At 43.4% G+C, this 22,500-nt stretch overlaps 1 protein-coding gene across 1 annotated transcript in view; it reads left to right on the forward strand.

The window, feature by feature from the left end:
* slitrk6 (SLIT and NTRK-like family, member 6) overlaps nucleotides 1–13,450 on the forward strand; it is a 44,685-nt gene extending 31,235 nt beyond the window's left edge. The window contains exon 2 of the mRNA XM_084050624.1: nucleotides 9,580–13,450. Within this exon, the coding sequence (XP_083906750.1) occupies nucleotides 9,595–12,156 (2,562 nt within the window). The 5' untranslated portion in view covers nucleotides 9,580–9,594 and the 3' untranslated portion in view covers nucleotides 12,157–13,450. The remainder of the gene's footprint in view (nucleotides 1–9,579) is intronic.
* The last annotated feature ends 9,050 nt before the right edge of the window (nucleotides 13,451–22,500 follow it).

A 22,500-nucleotide genomic window follows, 5' to 3' on the forward strand; every position in this document is an offset into this window, starting at 1 on the left:
TTGGCAAATTGAGGGCCTCTGGCATACTGGCTGCAGATGTTTTAGACAGTTTGGCTGACTTATGCGCAGCCAAATCCAAGAGCGTTCATTTAAGGACGCAGTGCCACGATTTTTGGTACTTGTTTTCTGTTCATTTCAAGGACTCGGCATTACTCCTAATTGTGTCGCATCCAATGCATCTCCGCCTCCAGGAAATATATATCGTCAAGAGAATGTGGAACTCTAATCTATGCAGTCCATGCATGTAAGAATTCAGCTTCTACTTTTCCTTTCTTTCTTAGTCGTAGTTGCACCAGTGTTGTTGTTGTGAAACTTTTTTTCCTTTCTTCTTTTGTGCTAATAGAAGTTGTTTTAAGAGATTGCAAATTTCCATTTGGCAAAGGAAGGACGCAGACAGACGGGTAGGGAGATAGGTGCGTGGTAACAAAGTCAAAGCCATGTTTTTTAACGAGCCGTTGGATGTGTCCACAGAAAAACATAAATGCACAGTTTTGTGGAGAAGAAGAGAACGAGAGAGAGAGAGAGAGAGAAAGAGATGCAGGATATATTAGAACAGTAATCCCCAATGATCATTATCTAGGGGGGTAATAGGCGTGTGCCACTCCAAGTTAAACGCTTAATTTCTGCAAAAGAGCGATGTTTTGAGTGATGGCTGAGAGGGGGGGGGTTGTAATGATGAGGTGCACCCGGAAGACACATCACCGTAATGTAATGCAGCCCGCGAGTTGTCTCTCGACTGAAGAGAACGAGATGGTTCCACCACAGGTGTTAGTTGCACGTACCGTAAGTCGCCTCATGCAGTTACAAGAGCAGGAATCGGGCTTTTTATTCTCAAGGGCTATTCGTGGGCTCCTATACAAGCTTTTACTTAGTGTGACAGTGATGAGGATAGAACATGACTAGTAGGGATGTTTCCCCTGTTATATAAAAGAGATGTCCTGTTAGGCTCTCTCGCCCCAACTAGTGTACACGATACTTATGCCATGGGCTGGCTGGCACAATAGCCCCCCCCCCAAGTCAATACTACGCTGTTGGATCTAGATCTCCTGAATAACCGAATCTGACAATCTGCTCGTCGCCCCAAAACACCTTTTGTGCGATTTTTGAATGTCGTTGATGCTTTATTAGCCCATTAAGACCTGGAACGCGTCTGTGTCACTTTTTAGATTTAAGCTAAAAAAGCATTATTTTACACGTTGGCTATTCAAAAATAGCAGATATACAAGCTCATAGCGCGGCACCGAGTGCCGCACTATGAGCTTGTATATCTGCTATTTTTGAAAAATCTTGAAAATGTGTGCAAATCTTTGAATATAAATACTTTTAAAGCAAACATTTTTAACTCAAATCTTTGCTTCTGGGACCACCTGGAACAAACTATTTTGAGATGGGGGTCCGCGGCCAAATACATATCATTTTGCTGGTCCTTGACATGAAAAAGATTGAGCACCACTGATATAGAAACATACGTTTTTCAGAATGCTGTTGGGATTTAGGAGACGTAGAATCGGCTTCAGGTTCTCAATGGGATTTATTAGACAATACAGGGGAACAGACACTGGATGCTGTGCAACATATGTCTGGGGTTGGATTTGTGCCCATGCTATCGCAATCAGGTCTGTGACTGCTGGTGTGTGTGTGTGTATCAGGAGGAGAGATTAATTGAATGTTACAAAGACATAACTTGTTTCAAATGGTGGCTAATAATGTCACATGCTGTTCAACGCTGTTAATAGCCTTTTGGCTCATTACAAGCAGTCTGGTGTCTAATTCCCATTAAAAAGGCCACTGGTGATCCCTGATGTTAGTTAATCTGAAGTATTTAACTAAGTTGATCGGATAAAATGGGTCAGCCTTATTGGCTGCTATTTAATCTCCTTAAGGAGTGTGAACACTCAACTCACTTAGAGTTTTTTTTTCTATGACTAGATTGACTGTGAGAGAGAGAGAGAGAGAGAGAGAGAGAGAGAGAGAGAGAGAGAGAGAGAGAGAGAGAGAGAGAGAGAGAGAGAGAGAGAGAGAGAGAGAGAGAGAGAGAGAGAGACTAAAATGGAAACCCTTTTTTCTTAAAGTGCTCTAGAAATAGATGTTTTTTCTTATTATAGTTTCATGAACCCTAGGATCACTTTTCTGAGCATGTCATAATACTAGGCGAACATTTGTGAGCTTGGTAGATCAGCTATTTTCGGCAGAGAGATTTGATTGGTGTAAAGGAGAAAAAAAAGGAGGGGTATATTATAGGTTTCAAGTGGTTAACCCATTAAGACCTGAAGCCGATTCTATAAATGTCTTCTAAATCCCAACAGTTTTCTGAAAGAAATGATGTTTCTATATCAGTGGTTCTCAAACTTTTTCATGTCAAGGACCCCCAAAATTATATGTATTTGGCCGCGGTGGTCAAAATATTTTGTTCCAGGGACCCCCAGAAGCAAAGATTTGAGTTGAAAATGTTTACTTTAAAAGAATATATATTTCAAAGATTTGCACACAATTTCACAATTTCTCAAAAATAGCAGATCTACAAGCTCGTAGCGCTTGTAGATCTGCTTGTAGAAAAGTGACACAGATGCGTTCCAGGTCTTCATGGGGTAAAGAAAATGCAAGTATTGGTCGTGGCACAGCACCCACTTTGCCACTCACACCGCGTAAGGCGGAGGAGGACTATTTCGTTCTTCATGTGACACATCTATGTTTCACGTGCGTCAGAGCATTGTAAAGCCCGAGGGAATAGTCTTTCTTGGCAGTCGCGTGCTATATCACCCCCACAGGTATATGGCAGGGAGGGAGTGTTAGATGAAACAATTCCTTTTGGAAGCGCTGCACTGGCGCGCTGCTAGACACAGTGATTGACGTCGGGGGGGATGCTGGCTCGATGCTGGCTGCAACCGCGTTCTGTTTGTGGAATTGACTAATAGCGGCAACCATCTGTTTCTCTCGAGGGGGTGCGTGGGGTGTCGTGTGCATCACTCATGGGCAAATCTGATCAATTTGTGCAGGCAAAACAGTTTAAAACATACCGCGTTGTACCGCCGGATCTGGCTCGAGATCATTCGGAGCTTGATTGAATATCTGTGTGCGTGCGCGCGCGTGTGCGTTTGTGTGTGTGTGTGTGTGTGTGTGTGTGTGTGTGTGTGTGTGTGCGTGTGCGTGCATGTGTGTGCGTGCGTGCCTGTGTGTCTTATAGGGCAGTGGTTCTCAAAGTGGGGTTCGGGGACCCCCAGGGGTCCTTCAGGGGGTTCCAGGGGGTCCCCAGCTAAATTATTGATAGGTAGGAACCAAATTGATCCTTACAGTCTGTAGCTCAGAGGGTGTACAAATGGAACCAAATGGACCCGTAAGGGTCCATTTGGTCCCATTTGTACACCCTCTGAGTTATGGGGAAGGGGTCCATGGCCTAGTACATAGCAAACTGGGGGTCCTTGAAATGAACACGTTCGAGAACAGGCTGTTTATAAGGACTACAAGCGTTGAGTACAAACATGAGATATCTGCATGGGCGCGTTAGAAGAGGAAATGCCATACAGCTTTAAACGTGGTATTGTAGTCTGTGATGAATAAGCAATCCGGCATGGGAGAGAGGTACTCCCTTTGATCCTGTGTATATCACCGTGCAACACCCCGGCACAATACTATAGATAGCTGCTCCAAATAAAGCATGGAGACGGCCTATTTGTGGGCCAGTTAAATGGGCAAAGCCCATTGTGTATGCGTTATGACGCCTGAAGTGGGAGTCGCGCAAGGGATATTTAATTAATGAATCACCAGAGAAGTGTTTTGTTTTTTTGTTCTACTCGCATCGCACTTATTTGTCACCAGGTTTCCATTTGTAAAATAAATTCCATTTCACATTTTCTTAACCACTTATAAGCCATATATACTATAATTCTTCATAATACAAATAGTGAAACAGCAAAAGTGTTGGGTTGCTCTCCTGTATTCCTTCCTCTATTTCTTCCAAGGTCTGTCTATGCAGTGCTGGTAGACATACAGTACATGCAAATTACATGAAATGTATCGATTACCCTTTTTTCCCCGAAGTACTGTATATCTTACCGTATAAACTGCTGCTGGTATGAACAATAACAAAAACTATATATAAAATAAAAGAGGGAATGTATCGATTGAAGATTCGTTGTCAGGCAGAGTAATAATAATAATACTAATAATACACTTTATTTATAGAGCACTTTTTGAAAACAGTGTTACAACGTGCTTTACAATGCCAAGATAAAGACCATCCATAGGGATAAACAACAACAGTCAAGTCACAGATAAAATAAAACCAAAATAAACCCAAAAGGTTTCACCAGTACAAATATATTGAAAGTAACACAATCGAGACAACCAAATGTGCCAGGCAAGGGTACTAAAATCTAAGGAAAGGCCTTAGTATACAAATACGCTTTCGGGTGCGATTTAAAAGATTACACTGACTTAGCCCGGGGTGACGAGGCCGTGGGTTGAGACTCGCCTCGCCCACGGTGACGAGGCGAGTCTTGGGAACTTTCAAGAGAGCCTTACCTGAGGATCTAAGGCTATGCACACCGGCTTATGTGGTTGCACCATATCAGAAATGTAGCTGGGAGCCAGGCCTTGCCAGGCTTTAAAAGTCATCAGTCAAATCTTAAAATCAACTCTGAAACTCACCAGCAGCCAGTGAAAGGAGAAGCTAGGATCGGTGTCATGTGATCATGTCTCTTAGACTTTGTTAGTACTCTATAGCTGCATGATTTTGCACCAAGTTGAAGACGGGAGATAACCTTTTTACTGAGCCCAGAGTATAAGGAGTTGCAATATAGTCTAGGCGTGATGATATGAAGGCATGAATGACCGCCGTAGGAAGACCGTGTGAGAATGATGTTGGTTTCATTGTGTTGGATTAGCTTCACACGAGTGGGTGGCCAAGTAACCGGTGACCACAGGCTACTGTACAGCAACAGAAAAGAAAAGAAAAAATGTTGCCAAGCCTGTTTTTGTCAGTGGTGGGAAAAGTACTCACATGTGTTACTTGAGTAAAAGTATCAATTCTGCATTGTAGAAATACTCTGTTACAAAAGTCTGGAATTCAAAATTGACTTGAAGTACAAAAGTATTGGTATCAAAATGTACTTAAAGTTCCAAAAGTAAAAGTATAAAAATGTTTGAAAATAGCAGATCTACAAGCTCACAACGCGTCGCAATGCGACGCGTTGTGAGCTTGTAGATTGGCTATTTTCAAATAGCCTAGGTATAAAATGAAAGTGATTAATGCATGTGTTATAATGTAATAATGTATATCTGCAAAGTAATTAGTAAGTAAAGTTTTCAAATAATTGTAATGGAGTAAAAGTGCAATATTTGCCCCTGAGATGTAGTGGAGTAGAAGTAAAAGTACTGAATATTGGAAATACTCCAGTAAAGTAAAAGCTCAACTCAAAATTGTACTTAAGTACAGCACTTGAGTAAATGTACTTAGTTACTTTACACCACTGTTTTTTGTAGCATTTTTGCAGACCCTGGCCTGTCACTGTTCACGTTCAACTCTTTTTATGAGCAATTTGGGGAGTTTGTTTGACAACAGTCCCTTACACGTAGGCCTCCCTACACATGTAAAATATATGACATTTGTATCTCAACAACTCATGACCATAACTGCAGTGTACCAGTTCCATAATGATGATATAACATTCATCACACATCGGTCATGCTATGTTTTTACACACGTGGAAACGTTGCAGAGAGAGACTGTGAGATAGCAACGCATTAAAGCAGAAGATTTGCTCCGTCTCCCAGCTCCCTGGGAGTCTTTGAAGTTGATTGATGTTGGGGAAAGGGCTTTAGCAAGACATTATTCTATTATTATTATTATTATGCACAGTAGCCTATCTTGCATTTTTCACTGGTGTATGTGGGAAAGCAGCATTCTTAACGCATTAAGACCTGGGACGCATCCGTGTAATTTTTAGATATCCTTGGGCTATTCAAAAATAGCAGATATAGAAGCTCACAGCGCGGCACCGAGTGCCGCGCTATGAGCTTGTAGATCTGCTATTTTTGGGAAAATCGTGAAAATGTGTGCAATTCTTTGAATATATATGTTTTTTGAAAGTGAACATTTGAACTCAAATCTTTTCTTTTGGGGATTCTACAAATATCTTAATATCAAATATCTTCTAAACCCCCCCCCCCCCCCCCCCCCCAGAAGCAAAGATTTGAGTTACAAATGTTCGCTTGAAAAAATATAGATGTTCAAAGATGTGCACACATTTTCTCGATTTTTCAAAAATAGCAGATCTACAAGCTCGTAGTGCGGCACTCGGTGCCGCGCTGTGACCTTGTAGATCTGCTATTTTTGAATAGCCCAAAGACATCTGAAAATGGCACACAGATGCGTTCCCGGTCTAAATGAGTTAACAGAGGACAACAGTGAGATATGTATTCATATTAGATGGGGGTGGGGCGAGCCATTGTACTATAAGACACGCTCTTGGGTCCAAGAGGGAGTCTTAATTTAGAGTCTGTTATTAGAATTCTCAAGCCGATCGGAATTTCCAAGCTGTGACTGCATAGAAACGTCGGTGCTCCCCCCTGCTGTTGCTCATACTGCTTGTCTTGGCCCCCATGGGGTGCTGTCACTGAAGGCAGTTATTTTCTCCCATTAGATGCTGCAAAATAACCGCAAAAAAAATGTAACAAACTCATATGGGAGGGGGGGATTATCATGGGAATACGTCTTCCTTTCTCATCTTAATGTTGTATATTCACGGTTGTAGGCCTACGCTTTTGTCCTCCTTCTTGTGCGCGTCGGCAACGGCATGTTTTCAATTAATTTCCCACCGATTCCGTGAGAATAATAAAATACCCAAACAAAGTCTGTGAGTCTGTATGTTAGCAGCGTGGCTCGACCATAATCGAAATCACATTGCGGCGTTTCCGCTGTGCCGCCAAATACCCCGGCATCCATCTTTTTGTCTCCACATCTTGAATTTGCTTCTTAACAGTCTGGCCGCGGCCTCATTTGGACTAGCATTACTGTACATTTTACACGCGCCAAAGACTGCATGCTCTCAGAGAGACCTTGGCATATGGCTTCGGAAAAGAAAACTTTCAAAAACAATAGGCTGAAACTGGAGGAGTGGGGAATCAATGACGGAGGATGGTTTTTCCGAGATGCGTATATATGCGTATGGGTTTGTGCTGATTAACGAATTTGGCCTTTTGCTTGTGGTCAGCCTCCTTGCCATTTGAGTCAAGTGTGTAAATGTTAATTGGGGGAGGAAGAAAAACACTTCAGAAGCAAGTATGCTCATTTAAAACCTTTATCAATATTGCTTTTGCTCAAAATGTATCTTAAGTGGTTTTCTGAAATTGACTGAATTGACTACTACTCTCTGGCATGACTCACTCTGGCCCGGGGTGGGGGAGAGTGTGGGGGTGTAGAACAACTTGGCTCAAATGAGCAATCTGCATAATAAGGCGGCGAATCCAGCGGAGTTCGAAATAAAAGGGCTCTCCCTGAATTGACCCGGACCCTGGCTGTGACTCACCAGAACAGGAAGAAAAATGTAGGCATTCGATGCAGCTTATAAATAGCAACACACATCCTGACTTCTCCTTTTGGATGGATGCTGACTACTGACTGTGCTTTTTAAGACGGGGGGGGGGGGGGGTAGCTGCCCATGTGTCAGATTCACAGAAGACACAGGTCAGAGTGGCACATGATGATGATGATGATGACAGATTATTGCGATTACTGAGACGAGACAGACTAATTAATAATGATAGATCATCATTAGGGATGTCGTCTGATCGCTGATTCGATGCCATTTTAGAATCGCAAATAGCCTAACTAACAAGTACAAGTTTGGTCGATCCAAAATCAGTAAATCACCGATCCAAGGTAGAAAACTCAATGCATTCTCTTACTGCCCCTTCCAGCATTGCATTCTTTATTCAGATCTGTCATGAGTCTTTAGCCCATTAAGACCTGGAACGCATCTGTGTCATATTTTTTGATTTGAGCTAAAAAGCATTAATTTAAACTTTGGCTATTCAAAAATAGCAGATATACACGCTCATAGCGCGGCACCGAGTGCCGCGCTACGAGCTTGTAGATCTGCTATTTTTGAAAAATCGAGAAAATGTGTGCAAATTAATATATTTATATTCCTTTAACTCCTTTAACTCCTGAACATTTGTAACTCAAATCCTTGCTTCTGGGGGTCCCTGGAACAAAATATTTTGAGATGGGGGTCCGCGGCAAAACACATAATTTTGGGGTCCTTGACATGAAAAAGTTTGAGCACCACTGATATAGAAACCTACGTTTTTTTCAGAATACTGTCTTAAGGTTAGTATGAAAATAAATGTTCTCCCATTACACTAGCATATATCGTGTCAGCTAGTCAATTACAGCATGACTGTGCCTCCGGGCTACAGCATCTACACTGCATGTGTGTGTAAATTATCACACGGCGCGATCCAGTGTGCGGTCACAGCTTCAACATCGTGCAAACAACTAAACTACAAATGTCGTCTGTGAACCGACTAATTGCCGACAGCTTTACCACACAAGTGTCCATAATAAACGCTGCAAAGGCAGTCTCCACAAATGATGTTGCAGACTTCAGATACTGAATGCACTTGCACTTCTTTGAACCTGTGTGCGGGTCATTGCGATAATTACATAAATGCACGGACTGAATATAAAGTGTCCGATGCTGATCTTGGGTAATGGCTTGGGGCATCCCTGACCTCCATAATAAAATGCCTTGATTTATTCAAACCACTTTCAACCTCTCATTACTGTAATTGCCCCTAAAACTTGCATATTTTTCAAAAAATGGCAAACGATACCAAATGTTCAGTTTCACAATGCATCGTGACACATTGTTAGCTTGTACATCTGCTATTTGTGCTGGTTTTAAAAGTATAGAAAATAGGGCTTTAAAAAACATAATTGTTACATCATTTCCCAGATGTAGTTTGGACGTTGTGCCAACACTGTTTTCCTTTCCCTGAGGCCATACTTATATGTACATCACCACAACATGAATGACAATTTTACACAAGAGCTCTTCTGTCCATAGCGAACAGTGCTCATGCATACAGTACGATGCAGTCATAATCGTCATTTCACGCCTTTAAAGTTCATGTGGGGTAGCACAATGAAACTTGCATGCAGTCCAGAGGTTCAAGGGTTCCATGTTAAAGGTTTCTTCATCGTTACATCGTGTGTACGGGTGCATAAGAGTACAATTCTTTTGTTCTGGTTCCTCAAGACTTTGTAGCACTGAATATCAATTGAGGATCCTCCTACACACTTAGATTGGATGAGTCACTGTCCGGAGCCACGCCTGTGTGTTAGGCAAATGAGGATTTAAAAAAATAGGATAAAAGTCATCACTAATGCAAGCCTCCCTCTGTTGTTGTCTGCTGTGTTTTATGATTACTGCTCTGAAAGTCCCTCCACTGTATAATGGATTTACACTTAACTCCCCCCTTCTCCTTCTCTCTCTCTCTTTCTCTCTCTCCCTCTCTCTGTATATCTCTTTCTCCCCCTCCTCCCTCCCACCCTCCCTTCTGTCCTTTTCTCCCCAGATCCCTCTGACAGAAATGCTGCCGTGCATCGTTTTCCTCGGCTTGTTTCTCACGGCGGCCAGGTCCCAAGACACCCATCCCTTGGAGGCAGCGTCCCCCATCACCCAGTCCTGTGACTCCTTGTGCGCCTGCGAGGAGAAGGACGGCGTCCTCCACATCAACTGCGAGCAGCGGAACATCAGCAAAATCTCCCAGATCAAGGTCCCGACGGGCGTGCCCTTCCACCTGAACCTCTACAAGAATGACCTGGCCGAGCTCCGCACCGAGGAAATGGAGGGTCTCAAGAACGCCGTTTCGCTTCACCTGGGGGCCAACAGCATACAAGAGCTCGAACCGGGGGTGTTCGGCGCCCTCGGCTCCTTGAAGAAACTCCACATAAATAGCAATTTCCTGGTCACTCTGAAAGAAGACACTTTCCAAGGCCTGGTGAATTTGGAGTTTCTCCAGGCCGACACCAATTTTATCCAGGTCGTCGAGCCGGGGGCCTTCAACAAACTGATCCGCCTCAAGGTCCTGATTCTCAACGATAATTCCATTGAGTTTTTGCCCGGCAATATCTTCCGTTTTTTGCCCCTCACCCACTTGGACCTGCGTGGTAACAAGCTCCAGACGCTGCCTTATGTCGGGTTCTTGGAGCACATCGGACGGATCATGGAACTTCTCTTGGAGGACAATAACTGGCATTGCAACTGTGATATCTTGCATCTAAAGATCTGGATGGAGAACATGAGGGCCCAGTCTGCTATCGGCGAGGTGGTCTGCAGCGAACCGCCCCAACTAAAAGGCACCATCCTGGCCAAAGTGAAGCGGGACGTCCTTTGTAAATCGCATGCCGACATCAACCTGGAGGAGCCTTCCAAGTCACTCGATATGGTTGTGACTCCATCATCCAAAGCGGCTCAGATTCCCAGGCTGATGGACGGGAAGGATGACGGCAAGATTCCGACGCCGTCTCACGTTCCTGGGAGCCCGTGTGTGGAGCACTGTTCCTGTCACAATCACCCCGTGGCAGGGTTTTTGATGCATTGTCAGGACCGAGGGATTCAAAGGGTCTCGGATATCGGAATACTGCAGCAGAGCCCCACCAAGCTGGTCATGACAGGAAACATGATCCAGAAACTTTTGAAGTACGATTTCGTCACGTACGACAGTCTCGAGTTGCTGAACCTGGCGAACAACAGAATTGACTACATCGACAACGAGACATTCCTCAGCCTGAGCAGCTTGAGAAAACTTTACCTGAACGGCAACCGGATCGAAAAGCTCGTCTCCACGATGTTCGTGGGCCTGCACAATCTCGAGTACCTGTACTTGGAATACAACCTCATTAAAGAGATCGCTCCGGGCACATTTAATCCCTTGCCAAACCTCAAGTTGTTGTCGCTGAATAACAACCAGCTCACCTCTCTTCCCGCTCAGATATTTCGCAACGTGCCCCTCACCAAATTAAACCTGAGGAAAAATCTGCTCATGCACCTGCCAGTGAGCAACGTGCTCGATCAACTCGACGCACTCGAGCAGATTTATTTAGAGGAGAACCCGTGGGACTGCAGCTGTGATTTGCTCAGCCTCAAACAATGGGTAGAGAAGCTGAGGAAGGACACCGTGGTGGGCTCCATTTTGTGCCAAACGCCAAAGAAAGTCGTCGAAACCGAGCTGCGGAGCCTTCGCCACGACGCGCTGTGCCCCGGCTTGGTGACCTACCACGCTCTGTCCGACGAGGAGAGCGTCACGGCCACGCTGGGGCCCGACAGCCCCGGCGGCGGCGGCGGGGGTTTCCTGAGCTCGCTCACCGACACCATCCCGCTCTCCGTGCTCATCCTCAGCCTCCTCGTCATCTTCCTCATGCTCATATTCTGCTCGGCGGGGGCGGTGGTGTTCGTGGTGCACCGGCGGCGGCGGCGGGCAAAGAGGAAGATCGCCGAGGAGCAGGGGCCGCGGGAGAACAGCAGCGGCAGCCCCATCCACCTGCACTACAGCATGTACGGCCAGAAGACCACGCACCACACGCTCACGCAGCGCGCCGGCTCCCCCGCGCTGTACGAGGAGCGCTCGCACAGCCCCATCGTGCAGATCTGCCGCAACCCCACCTACTGCGCCCAGCACAACGAGCACGAGTCGGCCGACGTGGACTACAGCAACCTGGGCGGCGACCTGGGCAACCTCGGCGGCAAGCAGCACGTCTGCCGGAGCATCATGGAGAAGGAGAACACCTCCCCGCTGACGGGGCACCCCAAGTTCCGGTCGGTGAGCGGCGAGTGCCCGCCGGAGTTCCTGTCCCTCGGGAACCCCGGCTCGCTGTACAGGAACATTCTGGAGAAGGAGAAGGAGCTGCAGCAGCTCGGAATAACCGAGTACCTGAGAAAAAACATGCCCCAGCTGCAGTCGGCCGTGGAGATGCAGGGCGGCCCCGGGGGCCGTCAGGAGGAGCTGAAGCTCATGGAGACACTTATGTACACGAGGCCGCACAAGGTGATGCTCGAGCAAACTAAGAACGAGTACTTCGAACTGAAGGCTAATTTGCACACCGAGCCGGACTATTTGGAGGTGCTGGAGCATCAAACTGCGTTTAACTAGAGTTTAGCCTATGGAAAACACACACAGCACCCCCCCACCACGTGTTCTCTTTTTGTTCTCGACAAACAAGTGCCTTGTCCGATCTGCCCTCTTGTACTTTTCACACTGAAATATATACCGTTGGACACATTAAGTAGCGATTTATTTGTAGCACGCAGATTGTTGTTATTTTTCTTCCTGACAGCAGTGTTATGTAGCTGGGTGACAGGCATAATACGGTGGCCAAATGTAACTTTAATTAATGATTGCAGGGATTTGAGCAGTCCTGGGCTGCATGGGGAAGAAAGGAGAAAAAAAAATCAATTCAAGCACCTGTGATTGATTAAAACCCTCCTGGTGCAGTGCAGTCAGTTGAAATGTTCAGTTAAGCGCAAACCCGCCCATCTGACACTCGACAGGCTAAAACAGATGTTCCACAACAAGTGAACGGAATTCGAGAGTCACCACTTGACACATAATCGGTGTGCAAATCCATGTATTTTATAGGATCAGTCGATTCCACTGTTAACATAACGTCAGTTATAGGTCATAATGCTATAACCAGCATGCTCATTCTTATTGTGCCATAGCATCTGCAGAATGCCAACTGTACTGTACATTGGACCACACTGATGGGAGATAATATGCATATATTCACGGTGCATCGATATCCAGGGGCTATGCTATTCTTCACGGTCAACCAACCAGAGACACTGCGCATCCCTCCCCCCCATCTTTGTTTTTATATTTATTTATTTTATATTACAAAAACTGATGGTATTTACAAAGACAATGTCGATATGAATTGAGTTATTCTGTTCAGTAAAATAGAGCACTTAAAACCATTATCCTACACGACTGTAATCTTGTACAAAACGCATTGCACTAATCAGATGCCATAAGGGTGGTGCATGACAATCAACACACAATGTCCTGCTGAAACTTTTTTTTTCTTTTTCGTTTGTTTGCTTCCTCTCTATCTGCCAGAAAAATAGAGCCACTATGGTTGTGTGTGGTCCCTTCTGTGTGTGTGTGTGTGTGTGTGTGTGTGTGTGTGTGTGTGTGTGTGTGTGTGTGTGTGTGTGTGTGTGTGCGTGTGCGGGAGCGGGAGAGTGTGTGTGTGTGTGTGTGTGTGTGTGGGAGTGGGAGTGTGTGTGTGAGCAGGGGGTGGGGGTCAAGAATCGTCTGACGAAATCGGTCCTTCTCAGAAAGCAACCGCCAGCATCACTCCATTCACACATTTTTCCTTTTGGCCCATTTGGGTCAGCTGATTTGGAACGGCAGTCATAGACAGTGGTGGGTGGTTCGGGGTGGGGGTTGGGGGGGGCTTGCGGTGTCAGCACAACTGCATGCTGACATGCAATGCTGTGCCCCAAAAGTTAAGACACAGACACTGTGTGTGTGTGTGTGTGTGTGTGTGTGTGTGTGTGTGTGTGTGTGTGTGTGTGTGTGTGTGTGTGTGTGTGTGTGTGTGTGTGTGTGTGTGTGTGTGTGTGTGGGGAGAGCTCTGGTGGACATGTGTGGAGAGCTGTGGTGGACAACGCTGGCCATATATCGCCTCATTACGAAACTATGTAATGCTGAAATCTGTGTTATGCTGGTGGTGGCTTGCTTTGCAGTGTGGACACTAGAGATGCACGGATCGCGGTTTTTAGCCACGGTTGCTGCGGAAAACCACCGTTTTTGGTGGATTTGGATCAATCAAATATGAGTATTAATTGATATCGGATAAGCCGTGGTTGAAATTATGCGGGAAATAAATTAATGACATCTATATATAGGCCTATTATAGATCTATATTATAGCTTTCAGAAAGCACGAAATCTTGGCGTGCGTGCGTTTGGAGTACTTTGATATAAAGTGATTTTCCATCAGGCACAAATTAGCCGCCTACTACACGTGCTTTGCCGCCCATCTGGGGTCCTTCCATTTCCAAACAACAACAGTGGACGCAAAGGCAGCTAAAATGAGAGTGAGAGAGAAACTTAACGGAGGATTTAAAACAAAATAAAAAAGGATGCCAGAGGAATAAAAGTTTGGCGTGAGAGTGATTTAGTGAAGTTGTTAACCCTGCCGACGACGAGTCAAGTGCTGAATAATGTCTTATGAAAAGTTGCAATGTGAGAAAGTGTTGGAAGACGGAGGGCTTGCTGTTACCATGGATATGTATAGCCTGGAAACCAGACGAATCTGATAGCAAAAAAAAAAAATTGCCCTCGGCAGATTTGGTCTGGCCACCGCCCAGTTGTGATTGGATTTGAGGGACCAATCAGGGCCCAGTATGCAAATATGGGCAGGTTTATCACCAATATCTACGCAGTGATGTTAGTCTGGCTATGCCAGGCTAGGATATGTACACGGTCACTACATTGGTGATCCCGACAGTGGTGAGGGAAGTTGTTTGTACAAGTACGTATCCATATAGAATCCCATACATTGCCTACTGTACAGTTAGAGCGGCCTTCGAAGGTAAGCGCTGCATGGAAAAAGGAGAAGGAGAAAAAAGACGGAAGGACGTCCCAATCATTGGTTAAACAATGCATTTCTGTGATCTCACAACTAAGGAAACTAACGTCAGGGAAATAATAATTATTCGACAAGCGGATGATGCTGTCGTTGCGGGTCTATAAATAGGATAATGTTATTGATTCAGTTGGATGACGGATGGATAATGAATGTCTGACACGAGGATTAGGGTGACGAAAAAAGCCCATCCGCGCATCTCTAGTGGACACTGACCTGGTTCTAGAATGGTACTGAATGCTTGATTTATACTTGGTTGCGTGGCGTGCCACAAACCGGAAATAGCCGATCTACAAGCTCACAACGCGTCACGATGCGACACGTTGTGAGCTTGTAGATCTGCTATTTCCGATGTGCAACACCGGCATGCAACCAAGTATGACTCAGTACTGTATGCGCTCTCTCACTCATTCTCGGACTCGCGCCCAGCTCTGAAATGGTTTATGTAAGCACATACTTTATTGCTTTTATATCTAGATTTCATTATTTATTCTGTATATTTTGTATATACTTATGTCTCATATCTTTTTTCTTTTATTTTCTTTTATTTTTTGTGTGCCTTTCAGTGCTGTACAGGCTATAAACAGAAGTTGTAAGTGATGAACTGAAAATAAAGAAATGCAATACTGCAGAACCTTGGAATTCAACGCGTATAAATGTCCATACTTGTTTGCATTTATTTGCTCGATGGGCAGGGAAAGTGGCAGTAATGTGATGCAGAGTATGAACCCAACCCACTCCCCTGCATGAACAGGGGCATTGGTGTCATTTTATAAAGTACGTTCATGGCTTTTCATTACATAAAAATGATACGTCAAGTCGTCAACCGATCAGCACAATGTCAATCGTTTAGAAATTCTGATTTGTGATCATGCAAACATTAAAATGTCACGGTAAAGGTTAAAAATGTCAATGATGTTAATACATCTGCCACAGGGCGCTTTTGTTCATACCACAATGTTTTTCTTTTGAAGCTTGGTCAACCTAAACCCAATTTGCATAGGATTAATATTACCAACCTCGTTGGGTCAGACTGTCGGTGACTTCAATCCCTGTATAATATTTTGGGGCAAGACAATCCAACATTTTAGAACAATCTATCTTGTCGTTCTACACCCAAGCACTCCTTCCTGATTGAATGCTCAGTAAATTAACCCATTAAGATCGGGAACGCATCTGTGTGTCACTTTTAGATTCCTTTGGCTATTGAAAAATAGCAGATCTACAAGCTCATAGCGTGCCACCGAGTGAGCTATGAGCTTGTAGATCTGCTATTTTTGAAAAAATATGTTTTTAAAGCAAATTATTTTAACTCAAATCTTTGCTTCTGGGGATTCTACAAATGTCTTCTAAATCCTAAAAGTTTTTTTGGAAAAAACTTATGTTGCTATATATATATATATATATCTGTGGTTCTTAAACTTATTTCATGTCAAGGACCCCCAAAATTATATATATTTGGCTGCGGACCCCCATCTGAAAATATTTTGTTCCAGGGACCCCCAGAAGCAAAGATTTGAGTTAAAAATGTATACATATAAGACTTGAACACATTTTCAAGGTTTTAAAAAGCAGATCTACAAGCTCATAGCAGCTTGTTGATCTGCTATTTTTGAACATCCAAAGAAAGCTAAAAATGACACCGATGAGTTCCCGGTCTTAATGGGTTAATGATGGCACAGTATGCGTCAGTAAGCAAATTTACCTAAGATTGCTTAGCAGCAAAATAGCTTCTGGACGTGGAAAAACTGAATCCTGATGGCTTAAGAAACTAGAATCTATAATTCTTAATAGATACACAGCTTTGGACTGATTTTTCTGCAGTCCTACACATTCTATAGGCCAATACATTATATCACCTAATTGGCATGTCAAAGCCATCCAGTATTTGCTTGAGTCTGCAACACAGATGCAATAGTTGTTTGTGTCCTCCACATGATTAAGGCATGTGTCTGTTTGTGTAATGTGTGTGTGTGCAAAGTATGCTTGTGTGCACATTTTCCTGCAAGTATGCAAGTTAATGTAATGGATTTATGATTATTGTTAAAAGGTTCAACATCTATACTGTAGTAAACAGAAAATACATTATCAGGCCGGGATAACAAATGTATCCAATCAAGACGGATACATCCACACAGATGATTTATCAGCTTCATTTGTTTTGTTTATTCACGTCCAATTGCACCTGTTTATCCTGTATGAGTCGGTATCCCAGCCTGAATATTTATTTTCTGTTTATTAAACAGCAGGAGAGATCGGGAGACACCAACAGACACTGCAGTGGTTGTCAAGTGTGATCCAGGGACCCTCAGAGTTACTTGAGGGGCTTCCAAATGGACCCTTACAGGCCTGTAACTCTGAGAGTGTACAAATGAAACCAAATGGACCCCTACGGGTCCATTTGCACACTCTCAAAGTTATGGGGGTCCTTGAAATGAAAAGGTTTGAGAACCACTGCTCTATAGCAGTAATTGCTCTCAGAATATAGAGACATTTTACATAACATCACTTCACATCAAATATATATTTTACACGCACATGCATACACAGTCCTCAACACCACCATTCCCTTTCCGTGGTAGCTCAGGCCCAAACATGGCTGTTGGATGTCACACCAATTCTATTTTGCATAACTTCATAATTGATGTTACACGTGTCAACTGTGACACACACACACACACACACACACACACACACACACACACACACACACACACACACACACACACACACACACACACACACACACACACACACACACACACACACACACACACACATACAGTACACGCACACGCACACGCACACGCACATGCACACGCACACGCACACGCACACACACACACACACACACACACACACACACACACACACACACACACAGAGTATACAAAAACCTATCAATACACTCATGGTTGTTACTGAAAAACGCAAACACATGCTTTTGCAATGGTATACACAAATAATGACATGCATGCAAACTCATGCAGGGTACTACTAGGTGCACACTAATCCGTGCAGGATATTTACACAAACATGCTCACTCCCACACACATGCATACAAACATACAAAGTGGAGAAGCGTAAAGCTCCTCAGAGACTTTGATCCTGAGGATCTTGAGAAGTGAGCACTTCCTGCTCATCTAGTGCATTGGCTCTCAAAGTGGGGTCCGGGGACCCCAAGGGGTCCTTGAGGGGGTTCCAGGGTGTCCCCAGCAAAAGTAGTTAACATTTTTTATTTGTTTGCTGTTCAAAAATAGCAGATATACAAGCTTACAGTACATCTGCAATTTTTAAAGATTTTTGAGTGCAGTGATATATATATATATATTTTTTTTTTTACATAAATCTTCTCTTCTAGTCCCTGGCACTAAGCCTTTTAAGACGGGGGTCCGCGGCCAGATACATTTTGATTTGGGGGGTCCTTGACATGAAAAAAGTTTGAGAACCACTGGTCTAGTGCATGCATGCAGCATTAGGCTATTCTTTTGCTGAGGCCATGTGGGGAAAGTGAAGAAAATTTGGTCTGTATATTACATAAATTGAAGCCCATAATCTATCATGAGCTGCTCAAACCATGACCAAAGCTAAATGATGCCACAGAACATCCGACCTGAAAGGAGAGCGTTCTGGATCTCGTGTAACGTAAACAGCTGGAGTCATGCCTGGGTCTCCTGCATTGGAAGCCAATCATCTATTGCTCATTCAAGGAACGTCACGCTTCTGGGGTTCTGGCAGGATGCCTCTGCTACCAGTGTTGATTTTGACAGCAAATTTTGATTTAGTTTCAGTCACAGTCTTTTGAATAAAACTTCATTTAGTTTTAGTCTAGTTTTAGTCGACTAAATATCATAAGATTTTAGCCGACTAAATCTACAGTTGATTTTGTCGTCAAAAATGTAATTTGGCAAGCCTTGATGGCGTCGTAATGACTGATTTTACACTTGGTTGCATGCTGAAAATAGCCGATCTACAAGCTCACGATCTACAAGCTCACAATGCGTGGCGCTGTGATGCGTTGTGAGCTTGTAGATCTGCTATTTTCAGAGCGCAACCAAACATAAAATAGCTTAGTTTTTAATTAGTTTTCGTCAGTGAAAAAAGGTGGTCGACGAACATACGTCATAGTTTTGCTACAGTCACGCACCTCCTCACCGGGAAACCTGATTCAGGCGAGCCCACAATGTAACCACCTTGATTTTGACGTGTGATTCTGGGCCTCAGACAGGGCTACTCTGCTGCATAAAAGCTGGTAGTCAAACAAAGTCTTGCTGTCGTTCCAAGCCCTAAACTGGTGCCGATGTTAACACGTGTTGACAATATTAGCACACCTTGTGTGTTAATATTTAAGCAAGGTTGTGGTCGAAGCGGAAAGCTATTACATCCAGCACTTTGAAAACAAAATGATGCGTGTGATGTCAAAAGGCACCGCGACATGAATTATATACAAAGCCCTCATCTTACTGTCGTTATCCTCCTTGTAGGTTGAAGAGGCCATGAAATGATTCTGCAAATTGCAATTCTTCTGCAAATTGCTTTTTTGTTTTCTCTGTTCTATAAGCTGTTTAAATTGAGGTAGCGGTTGTTTTTGTTCTCTGTGTGAGCCACAAGTACACAGGTCATTCAAATAGCCCATGGGGATTTATGTTGAGATTTGCACTGTGATACACATCTACGTTAAACATTTGAGTTGTGGTGGCACCATCACATGGCATGTAATTGGATGTAAATGAGAGGTATAATGAACCGAAAAAGACTAACAATGTACCTACTGGTTCTTACATGGCCCTGGGTGAAAGTGAACACAAATTGCGAGCACACAAAAGAATTTACGTAGGCATGTGTGTGTACACATACACATTTGTTTAAACACACGCCCACGCTTACACACACTGCACTTTCGTCACATGCCAACACATCTGCAGCAAATGCAAATAAATGCAGGCCATAACTCATTTCCAGTCAGCTTAAATGCACCTTCAAAGACTTCAGAACAAACACTCCACCGGCCCCATAAACAAAGTTACCCGACTATTTACAATTCACGACTCCTGTTGTGAATTGCCCCTGTTTTATTTGCACTCGAGCCAGGCACGAATTGAAATGTGTGACCTGAAATGTGAATTATGCCGTTTAACTCATCGAAGCCGATTCTACAAATGTCTTCTAAATCCCAACAGTATTCTGAAAAAACGTATGTTTCTATATCAGTGGTGCTCAAACTTTTTCATGTCAAGGACCCCCAAAATGTATTTGGCCGCGGGCCACCATCTCAAAATGTTTTGTTCCAGGGACCCCCAGAAGCAAAGATTTGAGTTAAAAAATGTCGCTTTAAAACAATATATATTCAAAGATTTGCACACATTTTCACGATTTTTCAAAAATAGCAGATCTACAAGCTCATAGCGTGGCACTCGGTGCCGCGCTATGAGCTTGTATATTTGCTATTTTTGAATAGCCAAAGTGTAAAATGAATGCTTTTTAGCTCAAATCTAAAAATGACACAGAAGCGTTCCAGGTCTTAATGGGTTAAGAAATGAATAAATAAATAGACGTTCAAAGTATATCAAACCACAAGGTGCTATTATGACATTAGCATTCCTATTACCTCCATAATTAGGGATGTGGTTAAGGGGTGTATTGTGGGGTCTATGAATAACGCATCACTTTAATCTGTGGGAGGCTCTGCAAAATGGATCTGTACGAATCTAGTCCATCCTCCTGCAAATTATTTAACAAGCCAAACTCTCTCTATACACCTTGTCTCTACACCTGAGCTATTAGTATTCACGTCTTAGGCAAAACAACCCGTCTCCACGGGATTAACATTATTGATCTTTCACTTTAGCGGTTGTTGCAGTGCGGGCCTGTCAGGGAGAGTGGTACATACAATGTTTTGTGCATTAAATCATGCAGAATTCAAAGGTTTTATTTATTTATAACCCCCCCACAGAGATCAATGCCTTGTGTGCTGCTGGAGGCGTACACGATCAAATCCATTAAAAAAGAATAAAACTCCAAAGTGTTCAGTGCATTGTGAAGTAGCACGCTTAACCCATTGAGACCCGGAACTGTCTCATTTTTAGATTTGAGCTAAAAAGCATTATTTTACACTTTGGGCTATTCAAAAATAGCAGATATACAAGCTCATAGCGCGGCACCGAGTGCCGCGCTACGAGCTTGTAGATCTGCTATTTTTGAAAAATTGTAAAAATGTGTGCAAATCTTTGAATATAAATACTTTTAAAGCGAACATTTTGAACTCAAATCTTTACTTCTGGGGGTCCCTGGAACAAAATATTTTGATGAGGGTCCGCGGCCAAATACATATAATTTTGGGGGTCCTTGACATGAAAAAGATTGAGCACCACTGATATAGAAACATACGTTTTTCAGAAAACTGTTGAGATTTAGGAGACATGTAGAATCGGCTTCAGGTCTCAATGGGTTTAAGGTGTTGGAATTGTAGCTTGTCCCACATACTGTTGGCTAGTTGTACTTCCAGACACCCAAAGGATGCAAATTAGTGGCCATCAACCAAAAGAACAGTAGACATACAGTATGTAGCAGGTGTTTCAAGAGTTTTTTTTGGGGGGTGTACATTTATTGTTCTTTGCTTATTTAGTTAATTTGTGTTTGCACATACCCATATTGTGTCCTCTGCATTTATTTTAACCCTTCCAGTTATGCCAGCTCCATCTCTAAGGCCAGTGATGGTCAGGGGCAATTCTAGGATTTGACCTTTAGGGGGTCTCAGACCCCAATGACAACATGAGACATCCACAGGCACAAGCCAAAATGTAATTTGTATACATTCCTCGAGCTAAAAACAAACAAACACTGGTTCTCTCCAAATGCCATGAAAAGGGGGGTTTAATGTGCATCTTAAGGTGACAATTGCCAACTAAAGGTTGTGAAACAATACTTTCCTAAAGGGCACACATCAACCATGGACAAAGGAACACAAAAAATCACAAACAATACCAGGAACATTATTTTTTCAAAGTAAGTTAATTAGAAAACAACTAATAAAGGCATGTTATAGCGCCACCAAGAGGCTGATTTGAACATTTTCAAGTGGCATTTCTTTCTCTGCCAAGTGGGAATGTGAGTGCAAAATACGATACGATACGATACGATAATACTTTATTGTCAGTTCACACTGAAATTTGTCTTGCGACCCAGCAGCCATGTATGCAACAATAAACAGTAGGCTACACACATTTGACATGACACAAGAAAACAAAACGAATACATACATAAAGACATACAAAGACAAGAGCAATGTCCACCTCTCAGTCTACCCCTGGCCTATAATTCCTGATTAAGCCTCAATGTCGTCTGATGGACAAAGGACCTCTTCAGTTTGACCTTATTGTATGTAGGAACACTGTATCTCCTTCCTGAAGGCAGCAACCTATATTCTCCATACAAAGCATGGCTAGTGTTTGAAGTGATATTCCTTGCCAACCTTATCATACTGTCATTATACGTAGATGTATAGAGCCTCTGAAGTGGTTGTCCAACAATCTTTGAACAAATGTTCAGTTGCTGCAGCAGTTGTGACTTTAAGGCTACAGACAGACATCCATACCAGGTGGTACTACAGTACTGAAGAACACTCATAATAACAGAAGTGAAAAACAAAAGAAGAATCTGTCTACTAGCACCAAACGATCTCAGACGGCGAAGGAAATAGACTCTTTGCTTTGTCTTCTTACCCACTGATTCAATCTGGTGACAGAAGGTGGTCAATTACTACTCCTAGGTATGTATACGAACATACCTGGTTGATCTGTTCACTATAACTAGTAATGGGGGATCTGTGTATCTCTAGTGGGG

This window comes from Gymnoscopelus microlampas (genome assembly GCF_963454915.1).
Source record: "Gymnoscopelus microlampas genome assembly, chromosome: 24".
NCBI classification, from domain to species: domain Eukaryota; kingdom Metazoa; phylum Chordata; class Actinopteri; order Myctophiformes; family Myctophidae; genus Gymnoscopelus; species Gymnoscopelus microlampas.